Source organism: Lycorma delicatula, chromosome 2 (assembly GCF_047948215.1).
Source record: "Lycorma delicatula isolate Av1 chromosome 2, ASM4794821v1, whole genome shotgun sequence".
NCBI lineage: Eukaryota > Metazoa > Arthropoda > Insecta > Hemiptera > Fulgoridae > Lycorma > Lycorma delicatula.
In genome coordinates, this window is record NC_134456.1 from 209755503 (window position 1) to 209771727 (window position 16225).

Here is a 16225-nt window from a genome sequence, read left to right on the forward strand (position 1 = left end):
TTAAACATAAAATTGCATTATTAAATTCAATGAAAAATCACAAATGATGACAATAGTGTATTAATCCAGAGTGATATTAAAATTAAGCAAAATAAAAAAAAAATACCACACCTCTTTTAGATTTAATGGTTGTAACGTAAGCCTAACATTCTTTGACTGATTGTCACCAATAGGCCTATAACAAAAAATAAAACAAATTATCAATAAAGTATTATACAAAATAATAACTTATTTATTTATTTAGAATCAACAGGTTGGCACCCAATTTCAGTTTCTTAATAAAAGATTGTAATAAACTCAATAAAAAAATAAAAATTCATAATAAAAATAGATTAAAATATTAATTTAAAAAAATATATAATAAAAGGATATAGCTCTAATAGTAATAGCCAATACAACTACAATGGTTTAAGGAGTAGGGCAAGTCTTAAAAAATCATAATAGCAGAAAAAAATTATTTATTGGGGTGAACACTGGTAATGTAAAAAGAGTAAGGAAATGACAAAGGTTGACTACACTTCAATAACTTAAAATTTCTAAACACGCTTATAAAAATATGATCTTTTCATGACAAAGTAATGTCTTTACAGAGAATATTTTTGGAAGAAATTCATCTAAAAAGTGAAAAAATGATCACAAATCGCAGAACTTCTTTTATTTCAAAATAAAAAACCCATTAAATCGACAGTTTCATGACTTAATTTGTCAACATGAGATGTTGAAAACATCAGATAATGACAAATTAATTCAATATCACGACAATGAATAGTGCGAGATATATTGTAGTAATACATTCCTTTATTTTTTAGAAAAGTAGAAGGCCTAGCTTTAATAGACCTCTTATCAATTGTTCAAACTATCTGCACAACCCTAGATAAAAAAAAAATGCTTAAAAAGTTCAGGTAGAGCAGACAGACATTCCAACAAGAAGCTATCCTCTAGCAACTGCCTTCCCAGCCTAATCGGATGAAACCAATTTAGTAGCTGATCCGATTCCAGTGGTACCCGTCTAGGAAAGAAGGATCAGGTTAATGACTGAAGAGGGGGAGAGAAAAATAATCTACAGAAGAGCTACAAACCCCTAAAAATAACAGGATTTTAATCACTTTGTTCCTAACTTAAATGCACATTTACAAAACTGCTGAGAGTCCTAAACTGGAATTCAGTAAGAATAACAGAAGAGAACGCATGATAGGCACAGTCTGACCTCAGGAAAAGGATAAAAACCAGATACCTTTGGCTAGTATAGATAGTTGGAGAAATATATTTAGAGAGAAGATGACCTCTTCCTAAATATCTGAGTTTCATAAAGTTACAGGAAGCACTTGATAAGAGTAAAATGGGAGAAAATGACAAAAGTGTTAAAGAGAAAAAATTACATTGGAAAGATAGTAGATGAATTAAAGAATTACATGCGAGACAAACCATCAATGAAATTCGTGATAACATTACTATTTTTTTTGTTTATTCAGTTAATTCAATTGAAATTATTTCACAATACAGGAGTAAAAAACATTGAGGTTTTAAAACTGTTTAATAATAACTTTTAACTTTGACTTACAGAAATAAATCACAAACAAAATGAAAGACTAACTCACAGTTTTTCCCTACAAATGTTCAATGTGAGCAACTTGAACATCAGTGGCACAAAACCAAATGAGAGAAGAGCTCATGAGCATGTCTGGAGTAATGGAAGTGACAGGTGCTTCAATCTTGTGCCTCAAATCAGATTAGTAGGTAGTGGAAGCAAACACACAATATCAATTATAAAACCCTAAGGGAAGATTAAACAGGGTCAGATTCAGTGACCTTGGAGGTATCTCCAAACAAGGTCCACGCCCGATCAAACCAGCAGTTGGGAAAATGTAATTCAACCAATCCTGTACAGAGTTACATCAGTAAATAAATACACCATCTTGTTGCCAAATAAAATTCTCTGATACAGTTGAGTAGCAGTTGAGTAAACAGCCAATGCAGCATATCCGAATAAGAAACTCCTGTTATGCTTGCTTCAGTGAAAAAGAACGGCCCATGAATTTGCTACCAGGATTATTGCACCCAAAGTATGCAACTTCAGCGAGTCCTTGTGCATTAACAGTTCATGGGGATTTTCTGACTCCAGATTTCATGACATTATGCGTTGTAACATTTATATTAAGATGAAACATTGACTCATCACTAAACACAATATGATCAAGAAAAGTCATCCTCTTCATGCTGCAAGGTTTTGATTGTAAAGTAGGCACACACACAAACAAAGTCAGTAGGGCTTGAAAACCTGTAGCAGCTATAAATGGTATGGAAACAAATGTAAAGAATATCCTTAAAACATTCCAAAGACTTCCTGTCATGTTCAAAAATTTCTCCAGCCACCCTTGGTCGTCTCATACTTCTCTCTTTGCACATTTTCAAACTGCTTATGCCATCAATGAATATTATTATCACTTGGAAGGTCACCACTAAACTTTTCACAGAATGCATATCCAACTGTAACTACAGATTCGCATTTAGTAAATTGCAAAACACAGAATGCTTTTTTTGTTTTGCTTTTTTTGAGGAGTCACCATCTTTGCTAATGGTGCTGTCAAGCAGAAAGATAGAGAATCAATCTATATCCAAGCACACATTATAACTACCTTTTTTAATCTTTGATTCTAGCCTTAATTCAACACTGTAGATCTCAACCAAGAAATATTATCATATTAAAACAGTGATATTCTTTTTTGAATACCTGGTATTTAAATTCAATCAATACACTTGAAGAAGGAAGAACAAAGAATATAAAATTATATTATGATAATGTTAAGAATTAACAGATAATGATGAAAACACAGCAACGAGGATTAGCCAATAATATGAATACATATATGTAAATAAACTACTTTTTTTTTTTGGTGCACTATATTCAACATGTCTTCTAATCATGAACATAACAAATGATTAAATGAAATAACACAATTCAAATTAAATAAAACAAATCAAATGAAATCAAAAAACAAAATAGATTTGACAACCATAAATAATTATTCAGTCTTAAAAAAAGTCTCTGAAAATAAAACACAGCAAAAGAAAAGACTTACGCATTGGAATTTGGTATAAAAATATCACTTTGACGATCAGTTATTTTATTACTATCTTCTCTAGTTTCAATACCCATAATTGGAAAACATTTTCCTTCTGCTAAAGGTGTAATATCTTCCTTTAAACTTGCCACTGAAATGAAAGAGATAATTTAGAGCACTCAAAATAAACAGTAGTCTATAGAAAAATTTCTAATAGCAAATTTCAATAAAGTTTATTTTTAACATTATCAGATTTAACAATTTCCCACTTGAAATAACATTTTTCACCTATACCAATAAATATCATATGAACAATGGTAAATATCACACCGGTAATTAATTAATTTCTGATGTATAATACCATTTTAACCATATGGCAAAAAACCATAAAGCTATTTTTCAACATTACTTGAAGATTAAACTAATAACTGCAATGTTTTTCCTATTTATGGTTCATGTTTATTATTAATCACGGATAATAATTAGTTGGTCAAATAAATGTTGCTAATCAATCACCATCACAAGTACACCTAAACAACAGTATAATACTTATTATTTGTATATCAAGTACAGGTATCCTTAGTCTTTTTGCACAAAAAACTATGTACAAAAACAGTTTATTTTAATTATTTCATTACTTCCAAACTCATATATTCAATCTAAAATCAAAATAATAGATATTTAATCCTTTGAGGACCAGACCTTTACTGGAGATGGTTAAAAAAAATTGCATGCTTATAATATTGTTGGTAAAAAATTGTATAAGTTTATGTTAAAAAGATTTATGAAATTTTTGTAACCAATATTTTTTGCAGCTTTTTTATAAATTGTAGGAAAACCAATGCAATATCAACTAAAATGTTTTTTGTGGTCATATTTTATTCAAAAATTGTTCTAAAGATTAAAGAATCCAAAAACAGAAATAAAAAACCAGGAAATGAGTTTAAAGTCGCTTAACTCAAAATAAAGAAAAACTTTACTATGCAAGTCATGATACTTAGAATTGCTGTCCTGTTTTGTGTTAAACCTGCAAATTTCATGGCAAGAAATTAATAAATTTTAGACAAAAATTTTAAAAATTAATTTTTTTAGAATGGTTAGTACACAAATCCGATTGAACATTCCAAAGTTCCCAATCAATTTCACTTTGTGTTCTAAATACACCTCTCATTCTGCGTATTATAGCAATTCGCTAATAAATATTACTTGAAAAAAAACTAATATGTTTATGAAATAAAGTATATTATGATCCAAACGTCAAGGAACAACTAAAACCAATGAAATAAACAAAACACACAATGTTCTCAGTTCATCTACATACTACACAACACATCAATAAATACAGTATTGTAAAATAAATAAATAAATAAAATAAAGCATTCCTTTTCACTCTGAATGAACTACAATTTCATGGCCATATTCTTCGCAGAAATGTTCTGAGTAGTGAAGAGCTTGCTGTATGGCAACAAGTTCTGCCATATAAACATTTACCATATCTGGCAGTTTCCAAGAATGGGCTCCTCCATTTACATATTAGGAGCAAACAACATAGTGTTCAGTTTCAGAACCATTTGTATAAATTTTTATGTATTCTTTGTAACTACTGATGGTTGATAAAAATTCCTGTTGGATGATTAGCTGCTGGCTTCTCTTTTTCCACAGGAGAGATCCAATCTTGTGTTTACTGCTGATGAGAGCCATGGTAGTATTTCTGTTGTAGAAATTGCTAACGTTTCTGGTAAAGCAATTTCATATTTTCTTGTCAATTTGTGATACCATATTCCGGCTGGTGGAATAGGTAGCACGATGTTCATATAATGCAGCCAAGGGATGATTGTTAAATGTTTTATAATTTATACGGGTAGGAAAGGCCCATATATTTGCCACATATCTTAGCAATAGGATCTCTCTTGTATAATGTAATGGCATTATTCTGGCTTCTGACATTAGATTAGTTGCTGGACTTGTACGGAAACCACCTGTGGCATATCTTATTCTGCTGTCATGCACTAGGTCTAACTTTCATAAATCAACTTTCTAGCGAATTAATATACAATACATCTGTAGTCAAGCTTCGATTGAACCAATGCTTATACAATCTCAGTAGTATTTCCTTACCTAAGTCCCAATTGATGTTTGATGAACATTTAATAATGTTAAGGACTTTATTGCATCTGTCACTCAAATCCTGTATATGTAATCTCCATGTAAGGGACTTAACTAGTAATAGACCTAAAAATTGTAATTATTCTTATATTGAATTGGATGATCATCAATGGTCAAGACAGGACTTCGGTAGGAATTCTCTTCCTACAGATGTGTACACAAGTTGTCTCTGGGGAAAAGTTGAAACCGTTATTCCTCACAACTCCATTGAGGGCATTAATTGCATGTTGCAATTTGTACTTCACCACAGCTGTAGTGTTGTTGGCATACACTATTGTCAGATCATTGACATAGACACTTTTGCTGATTCAGCTGGAATGGCTAATACAAACAAGGTACCGCTCAACAGTGAGCCTTGTGATATTCCACTTTCCAACCTTTTTTCTAATAAGTATTCATTGTTGAGGGTATGGGTTACCATGCAGCTGTGAGGTGTAGCGGCATCTTGAAAATGGTAATGGCAATGGAGCTGAGTGGGAATAGGTCTCTCCATCTGTCCACCTCTTCTGGTAGACCAGACTGGAATCCACAAATGAAACTAAGTCGGGGGTATGAACTGAAAGTTGAGTTCACTAAGGGAACTAGGACTAAATTTAGTTGTTGCAAACTACATTTTTGGTGGTATTTTATTATTCTACTGCCTCAATTATAATAAGACATTTATAAAATTGGCTCTAAAATGTAGAACTAGGCGCGGGTGGTTCGTGCTTCCACAAACTCGGTTAGCTAGTTCTGAGGGAAACATGATGTAGGACATTCAAGATGTCCGGATGAAGCCACAGCAAAGGCAAAAACCTAGTTTAAAAATCACCGATGCAAATGTCTACTGAGGCATTTATGTCGGTGGCATCCCAACAAGACCTGGCTTATTACTATGAGATGTAAAAAGTTAGAGAGCGAAAAACAACTCCCATTAAAGCCCATCAGGGCTATGAATGGGGGAGGGGGTGGCAACCAGAAGCATCACAAGGCAGGTGTCTTCCTCTACGGGGTTGGGATGGGATGGGATGATGAGTATTCATTGTTAACATGTACTTAGAAAGTATGGTCATTCATATAGTTGCTGAGTAATACCTGCAGATTGTCACAAACACTCCATTCATGTAACTGATGCATTATTCCGAAAAGTCAGGTCATATTGAATGCCTTCTGCAGGTCAAAGAAGATTCCAATAAAATGTTTTCTTGTATTAAAGCTGTTATATATGAAATTCTCTGAATTAATCATTTGGTCACCGGTTGGGTAATATTGCTGGAAACCTGCTTGATGTGAGGATAAAAGATTTTCTTTTTCTACAATCCAAATGAGTCAATTATCATTTTTTCAAATATTTTTCTCACAGCGCATGTCAAAGAAATTGGACAGTAACTATTGAGATCTATCATATTTTTATCTTTCTTTGGAACCAGAACAATATGTGCTGTTTTCCACTGCTGCAGGTACATTCCATCCTGCCATATCTGATTATATAGTTCTGATTATATTTTGCAGTGGTATTCAGGTGCCTGACCATGACAATGAATTTTATCTGGATCAGCAGTGTGTTGCTGGCTTTCTCCAATGCTTTCATAACTTCTTCTATCTTGAAAGGTGCATTATATGAATAATTCATTTCAGTTCTGAAATGATGCAGACCCTCAAGTTTGTTTCTTGCATTCTAAAATATTCATCATAGTTAGCCATTTTGCTGGCTTCATTAAAATGATTGGCAAGTAACTATGCAATTTCATTTGGAATACCTCTAACTTCATCTTCATATTGAAGGTAAGTTATGGGAGTAAAATTTGTATCCTCACAAATAGCCTTCACTTTCTTCCAAACATCTGATGCAGTTGTGTTAATGTTAATGGATGACACATATTGCTGCCAGGATCATTTTTTTGGATATATCATAAGTCTTTTTACATATGCCCTGATTTTTTTTAAGGTAATTAGATTTTCTAATGTTAGACGTTTCTTAATAGCATTATATGCTGTTTTTATTTTAATAGCTTCACTTATTTCATTGTTCCATCATGAAACGGGTCGCTTCTTGAGTTTCCCAGATGTTTTGGGAATATATCTTGATGCAGAGTCAAATATGGCATTAGTTATACAATCAACAATGGCTTCAATAACTCCAGCTGTTTCAGGGAGCATCTTACTAGCTGTAAAGCTTGTCCAATATGCCTTATCAAACAGCCAACTTTTGGAGATGTGATATACTTTTCGTGTAACGTCAGTTGCAATTTGCACTGGGAAATGATCACTTCCATGCAAATCTTCTAAAACTTGGAAAAGTGTACCTCGGTGCTATTGATGCACATCTATACAGGACATCAATCCATCTGGCATGGAAAAAGTTCCTAAACCACCATTTAAGATAATGAAATCAGAATTTATAGGAACTTTTCCAATTCTCTTCCACGGGGATCTACTCAATCCAACCCCCAAAGAGAATTGTGTGCATTAAAGCCACTCACCAGTAGTATGGGTGGGTGAAACTGAGTAATTAATCATGTTATCCTCCTTCCAATCAAAATTCAGCAAGTATATGCTACAGACAGTCATCTGCAGTGAACACTTCATTCTGATTAACACTACTTGCAGATTTGTGTTTAACTCAACCACTTCATTGATAGCTCTATTCAATGTTAATATAACTACCCACCTCTAATTTTTATATTTGGCAGTTGATCTCGCTGAAATGTACCGTATCTTCTTATGTGGAAATTTTCATTTTGGCAAAATGAAAATTCATTTTGAAATTGATCATTTCAGCAAGAAATATGTTTTTTTGCAGGCATATACAAATTGAGTCTACATCATGTACTAGTGTTAGGGCCTCATGGATGTTTTACAACCTACCATTGATGTTCCATTGAAGAATTAAGCCATCCTTTTTTTCTGCTTTTCAATTTTTCAAACAGCTTCGTGTTCAATAAATATGTGACTGCCCGTATAGCTCCAGCCTCCAAATCAGAGACCATCAAAGCCACAGACAATGACAGGCATGTGGATTGGTAATTGGTTTAGGCACCAATTGTGAGGCAGTAACCTGGGAGACCCCTTCAACAGGAGTCACATCTAGAGGCTGTCCCTTTATCAAAGGCTTACTAAATTCCTTATGAGGGAGACTTCATTCTACTGTCTACTATTCTCTCAATCATGGTAGCTAATGTGGGTGGAATTTTGCTGAGAAGCTGGTCTATGTCAACAGTAGTTGGAACAGGAACAGCAGCTGCAGCCTGAGGATAAGCTGTTGTTGCTCTAGGCTTGCGTGTGCTTACAATCTTCTTTGCTTCGAAGTAGCTGACTTTCTGCAGGATTTTGACTTCCTGTACAGCTACCTCACCTCGCCTTTGAAAAAGGACAGTCTTGATCTGCATGAAAGTTGTCCTTTGGAGTTTATACAAGAAGGAGGATCCTTACATGGTTCTCCTTCATGAATTTCCTCATCACACATGCAAATTTGTGGCCTTTCGCACCGAACAGCGAAGTGGCCAAAACAATGACACCTGAAACATCTCATTGGTTGTGGCACAAAAGCCCACACATCCAATTGGTGTATTCCTGCATGCACCTTCTCCATCATGGTTGGTTTGTTGAATATAAGGACATGAGAGGAAAGACAGAAGAACTTTGCCATTCCTCCTCATGTTCAGCCTTCAGCATTCAATCACTTCTTGAAGTGTCACTCTTCTACAATTTCCTGCTCCATACAAACAAGATCCCAAACAAACCAAAAACCCTTTGAGGTATTGAGGGTGCTGTGTGGATCAACTTGTACAGCAAACTCACCAATCTTCTACAACTGGTTGTCATTAGTCATCTCTACATGAAAGCTGTTGTAAGTTTTACGTATTTCCTTCACTGGGCCACAGGACAATTAGTTACCTCTTCAGTGATAAGAAACAGACTTACCCTCAAAAAATTGCCATCCTCTCTACTAATTACCAGATATTTTGGTTTAGCAAAACTGTTCTTGTAAAGAGCTCACTGTAAACTCTTTACCTCCTTTTCCATTCTTCCTGTCTCAAAACTCATTTCCGTTTCACCTCAGGTGAAACAGCTGGTTCTAGACGATGGTGTTTACATGAACCCTCTAATACATTTGATGAGTGTTCAGGCTGCATGCTAATTTATTCCTTCTGTAGTAAGGCTAGCCGCCAGGGTAAATCTCCACTCCAGGGCTACCAATCCTGGAGATCTGGTGGAACCTGCATATGTCTTGGCAGAGAGCGGATGCACAATCTCTGCACTGACTCCATCATCAAATTGTCAAAGGGTTCAAAAACAAATATCCCAATGGGAGTCATACAATGCCAAACAACTATATTTTATTTATATTTCTATGAATATGACTAATAATAAAATAATACGTAAATAACTAGTACACAGTCGTACAATTATGTCATTCTTGTAAATTCATTTTGTTGATTGTGTAAACCTTCATATGTTAATGATTTTTGCAACGTTAACATTATACATTATAATTTGTATGGACAAACATAGCAACCTGCTTTATGTACTCAATTATTAACAATATTCAATGTTTTAACTCTACTAAAGCATCTACATAAATGTATAATCAGATAATTCTTATTAACGCCTTCAATGCCCTTTGAGCTGGTCTAGTGACAAGCTGCTAGCGCAAAATCACTTACAGTTAATTTTTGAAATTGAAGGTTCTGAATTTCAAATCCTAGTAAAAGTTAGTTGCTTTTATACAGATTTGAATACTAGACAGTGGATACTGGTGAACTTTGGTAGTTGGGGTTCAATTAACCATATTTATCACCAAGGAATGGTAAGGCTGATTCTGTACAAGAGAACAACTCATTTACACATCATACATATCATCCTCATTTCACTGAGTCATGCAAGGTTACTAACTGCTCACTAGTTGAACAGACTGCAACATACACATGAGGAACATACATATTAACGAATTCTGAATTTCAATTTACTTTATAATTAGTTTTTACATTTAGTATTTTTATGTATTTATATCTATATTACTACAAGTGTTGACATGTTAAATAATAAATAATGCTCTTTATTCACATCTGTTTTTTATTTTATTATTATGCATTTTGTGATGCTGCCCTGATCAAGGATTTACCAGTATTTTTTTTTTTTTAACTATCCGGGTAAATTTCACGGCAATACCTTTTTAATCTGTCTAAAAATATGTAATACCAATTTCTGATATGATCTACAATGTGTCAGATTTATTTTTATTTATTTATTTCTGAGTACTTACCACTAAGAGGAGTGCTGGCCTTGTCAGACCCACTTAAACTACTAGTCATCATATCAATTTGATTAGTTAAATCTAAAACTTCAGGTAAACTATTTTTCAGAGAACCATCTGCAAAGTAAAAGAAAAAAATTAATTTTCACAAAATAATTTCAAACTAAATTCTACAATTTAATTGATAAAATATAACAAACTTTGCCAATATCAAGTTTACAATTCAATGTAATATAAATTTTCAATAAAAAATCACAAAGAAGTTATGATATGCCATACAAATACACTTCAGTAAAGAATAAACAAAAACATCCATCTATACATAAACATTTTATCTCAACTGCTAATATTTTACAAATACCAATTATAACATAATATTTTATTACACCAATTTTTAACAGAATTTAATCTAACCCAAATAAAGTCAATTCAAAATGGATATTCACTTCATCAATTTATATAGATAAGATTTAATTCCTGAATTAGCACAAGTTCTTTAAAACTTTAATACCATTCTACCAACAAAAAATAAATATAAATTACAAATAAGCAACAATCAAAATTGTGTTTACTTCTAACCAGAAATAGATCACTCCATGCTGTTTGCACTAACTGGCATACCTTTCAAGCAGTGCTCAAAATGTGCCTGAGACAGGTAATAGTATTTCCAACACAGAATCGTCTTAAGGAGAAAGAATTAAAAATTATACAAAATGTATAATCAAAGAAAACTTGAAAATTATTACATTAAAAAATTACAATTAAAAGATAAATTACTGGGAGAAAAATAATTTGCAGACGAAGCCACTAAAAAAACTTCACATGACAGTGACAGGAGCAACTAGGATTATATAAACCTAAATAAAAAAAAAAAGATTGTTTGGAGCCAATAACAGTCTTTCACAGAAAAATGAAGATGAACGGCGAATTCATTAGGTTGCAGAACTGTAAAAGTAGTAATTCAACAATAGAAAACATATTTAGAGTGCCCCTACCAAGAAACCAACTTAAAGAATATTATATAACAAGGACCACTTTTTTTGGTCTCTTCTAGACCATTTTCACTTCATATCATATGAGCTCAGTACTCCATACAATACAATTCTGTGCGCTCTTAAAATTTAAAACTAGGATTTTATATATAAATTTATAGATAAAAAAATATTTTTAGTTTTACTTTCCTGGCTAAAGCTCTCTTGTTGCTATACAGCAGGTATAAAGAGAAAAGTATATATAGTATAATATATAGTAAAGTACAGTAAGTAAAATTTTTATGGTAAATTATTTGCAAATTTGGTCATTTCACGACTCCCTAAATTAAAAAAAAATTATATAAATTTCCAGAGGATATATGTACATATTTCCATTCGTACATATGTAGTACTGGCTTATATTTTGATTAATATTTCTGGACTGGACCAACTATAAATGGTGGTACTAACGGTGTTATATTTTGGAAAAAATTAAAAATGTAATTTTTGCATTTTTAATTTTTGAGTTTTATATTTGTATGATATACAAGTTGGTAAAGTAGATAGAAGAAGGCTAAAGTGTTCCCTCCAGGCGATGTGCGATCTTGGATGTACCAGAAAGAGCATGAAAAGCAAGCTACTGGTTGCTTGAATGAAAAAGAGGGAAGAATGAGGGGTAGGGACAGCAAATATCACATATCTTACTGGGCGTACAGAAAAACTGGCACACTGTATGAAAGAAAGAAGAATGAGAATTTTGGGTTTGAGTGAAACTAAATGGAAGGGAAAGGATAGAAAGGATCTTAGGGGAGAATATTCTCTGTATTGGAGTGGTGGGCTAAAAGCAAAAAATTGAATTGGCTTTATTGTGGATAGGAGATAAAGAAGTGCATAAAGGGTGGAGGCAATAGATGATAGGACCATAAGATTAAGGCTAAGGATTGGAAGTAAGACACAGGATATCATACAAGTGTATGCACCACAGGTGGGATGAGTTGAAGAAAATATAGGACAATTCTTAGAGAAACTGGACAGCTGCATAGAGGATAAGGATACAATAATTATATGAGACATGAATGTACAGGTAGGTAAAAAAAGAAATGGAACATAGGAGGAAGACCACATGGTCATGTGGGACTGCATGGATATGGAGGAAGAAATGGGAGGATGTATGAATTAAATAAATCCATGGCTGTACTTAAACACAAATTTTTTAAACTTTATTTCAAAATTTAATTTTCAAGACTGAAAATCCAACTGTATCAAGCACTAATGTAGATGATATGTTAGCTTTAAAAAAAAAGGGGGGTCCCATGGCTCTCAATTAACGTTTTTAAATTTTTAATTATTTCTGATTTTTTTGCAAGCTGTGACTATTGTAAAAAATACTGTATGAGGTAGCTGTCAAGCAAGGGGTCAAATTGTAATCTATAAACATATATAATTTTGATGATAAAAATATCATTCCATCAAGGGGATCAACTAGACCCAATTTTTTTTACTAAGAATTTTGATTTTTTTCTCCATTATACTTTTAATATTGCATAATTTTAAAGGTAAAAACATAATTTTATAAATAAGATCTGTTTTCAATTGTACTTAAATAGCATAATAAAGTGATTAATACTTAAAAAATCCTATAGCATATTTGAAATAAGAATCTGTCAAGGACAGAAGCCAGGAAAGATGTTTTTTTTTTTATTTTAAGGGACACTGATTGATGTGTTCATCAGCCACTTACAGTATAAGTGAGTGTACGTAAAAAAAAACTGAGCGATCAATTTTTATAAGATAGTCAAATGAAAAATAAAACCCATTCAATTCATAATAAAATCGTAAAAGATAAAAATAAAATTACTAAGCAAAGCAGTTAAAAATAAATGTCTAAATCTTTATAGAAAAAACACTTTAATATCATAATATTAAATATTATAATTCTTAAAACATTAATAGCTTGTAATATTACGTTAATTTATGAATCAAATATAATAAATACATTGATCCCATTTTATTGTAAAAAAAAAAACATACCAAAAAATTTGTCCAATAATTAATAATGACTGTTATTAATTTAATATGATATAACTTTATTATAAAAACAAACAAATAAACAACAATAAGTGAAATTTTTCACTTTTAATTTGTTAATCAATATAAAATAATTTATTTATAATATAATAATATTAATAATATATTTGTTAACAAGGTAACATGAATTACCTTCAATGTCTTCATCTTCATCAAAGTCATCCAAAGGTGCAATGTCACTATTATTATTAGTACTCATCAAACTGGCCATTGATTGCATATCTTCATCTCTGTTTAATCATAATTAGAAATGAGTAAACAGTTCCAATAATATCTATAATTTAAGTAATAATTTTTACCATAAGCATCAACAAATTATTAAAAATAAATAGCATCATTAAATCGGATGTGATAGTTGAACTGCATAAAAATATAATAAGTTAACATATATAGTGTTATTGAAATTAATATGAATTAATAATATATATTGTTATTGAAATGCAAAGAATTTCCATAATTGTTCTGAAGAAACATCAAGTTCCAATCTTTTTTAATAAGCATGAAGTTTTATGTAAAAATAAGTATGTAATGCTTAATTTCATACTTTTCTTAGCCATCAGTGTCAGAAGAGTATATGCCCATATAATTTCACAAAAGCAGTACCAATTTTAAAGATAAAGTAAAAAGGTTGGTACTAAAAAAAAGGATAGGGTTAACAATTTTCCTGTTTTTTTCCCCAGTCAGAATAAAAAAATCATACATAAATTACAGCAATGATGTAGTCATATATTTGCCTAATCATTTTTTTTAAGAGCTTTTGATTTATTCAATAGGTAAATAAATTTTTCAAAAATAAAATTTAAAATTGTGATCCTTAGTGATTATTTAATTATTTCTGGTATGAAGTTTACCAAAATCTAAAAACATAAATTTCTAAAAATCCAACTGAAACTTACGTAGCTTTTCCTTCTCTTAGAAGTACACAAGACAAAGTACACTCAAGACTACAAGCTGTAATTTTCTTTGTTGTTGGCTTCAAATCAAGATTTAATTCAAATCTTGTTGATTCTACACTTGCATATTTACGCATGTTTATACTGGTTGTGGCAAGCTGACGTCGTTTACCAGTGCTGCTCACCTAAAACAAAAACATTAATTTTTTTACTAACAATTACATTATCATAAGAAATAAATGCAAAAAATACTGGACAACCCGATTTTATAAAATCAATTGGCACAAAAATTATTCAAATGAAATAAAAACTGAAACTTACCTACCATGAACCAAATTATTTAATTTAAACAATAACAAAAATAAATATAACAGATCGCATAATACTATAAAAACATACAACTTTTTTTTACAGATTAGGAGCTAAGCTACAAAAACAGGTCATATTTTCTACAATTTAGTATAAGGGTTTAATAGTAGATAAAAATAAAACGAATAAATTAACATAGAAATGTAATATAAAAGTGGATGAAGACAATATGTTGTTCAGATTCTTCAGAAATAAATCTAACAATGGAAAAACCTAAGGAAAATTGCTTGAAGGAGAGATTAATGATGCAGAAATGGTATGATTACAAGAAAGGAAGATGTGTAAAGGAAAATAGGAAAAATATTTGAGAAAATAGAACTTTACTGAAGGGGAAATTATCAGAAGCTTTGGGGGAAGAAAAAATACTGAGGATCTAAAAAAAGGTTTTGAGGTCTGAGTTAGATCACGTTATAAAAGATTTAAACAAAAAAAGGGCAATAATAGAAATCCAATTAAAGTCAAGTAAGACTGAATATATGTATGTTGCGCCCAAATTAGTATCAAGAATGTACAAGGCTGGATAACTATACTCCAATTTAGAAAAATTTTATGTTTCCTCATATATAAAAGCACTTTTATAATTTTCAAATATACAAATATAAATTTTTATATTAGCTGTTATTATACAAAACACTTAAATTTTTCATGTAAAAATTTGTATTTGAAAACTGACTGATGATACAAACATTTTTCATTGATTGAAGATTACAAACATTTTCAAGGAGTCCTTTTTAGTTACTCATTTAACATTACAAATTTAAACAAACCATTTCACTACAACATTCTGTTATTAAATATTTTATTTTTTCTATATATGTATATATTGTAACAAGAGTGGTATAACGGACCTGAGTAATGGATTCCTACCAATTACGAAGAAAGTAGTAGAAAATATAATAATAGGAGAATCCAGAAAGGAAAAGTAACCCTTTCAGTAAAAGTAACAGGTCCGTTTAATAATCATCTTTTGTAATACTACCCACTGACACACCTAACCAGATGTTCTTCTGTGAGAAGAGTTACCAGACTGAGATTAGGAATGCATGCAAACAAAAGGGCTCAATTGATCATTATAACACTCAACTGAGGTCTGGTCCAGCAAGTAAAGAAGATAGGAATGTAAATAATCTGGGGAAGACCAGTTGAGATCAGTTGTGTGAAATGAGTCTAAGCGAGATGTTATGATGTCATTCTGCAAGATCTGAGTTCTGCAAGCACGCTACGATAAGGGAGTGATTACTTGAGATAATGTACTAAATTTCATTCATAAATTGTTAGGGTAGTTTTATTTGCAAACATCAAAGGTATTTGCAGTGAAAGAACTTCGTACTTGTCTTATCTATTATACTATTGTTGTTAACACAAGACTAGTGGTTAAAAGTGTTAAGACTGGCAGTCACTAATGTCTGTTGTCAGTGGGACTGAATTCTGCTTATCACC

The 16225-nt window shown here is 31.7% G+C and overlaps 1 protein-coding gene across 7 annotated transcripts in view; it reads right to left on the reverse strand.

The window, feature by feature from the left end:
* Nucleotides 1-16225, reverse strand: part of Ehbp1 (Eps15 homology domain containing protein-binding protein 1) — a 164322-nt gene that overhangs the window by 86926 nt on the left and 61171 nt on the right. For all 7 annotated transcript variants that reach the window (XR_012755234.1, XM_075357124.1, XM_075357125.1 and 4 more), the window contains 5 exons: nucleotides 14420-14601; nucleotides 13656-13753; nucleotides 10474-10581; nucleotides 3081-3213; nucleotides 112-175 (listed from right to left, as the gene is read on the reverse strand). Coding sequence is in view for 6 of the 7 variants with exons in the window: in XM_075357124.1 (XP_075213239.1) it covers nucleotides 112-175; nucleotides 3081-3213; nucleotides 10474-10581; nucleotides 13656-13753; nucleotides 14420-14601 (585 nt within the window). In the remaining variant the exon portion in view is untranslated. The remainder of the gene's footprint in view (nucleotides 1-111; nucleotides 176-3080; nucleotides 3214-10473; nucleotides 10582-13655; nucleotides 13754-14419; nucleotides 14602-16225) is intronic.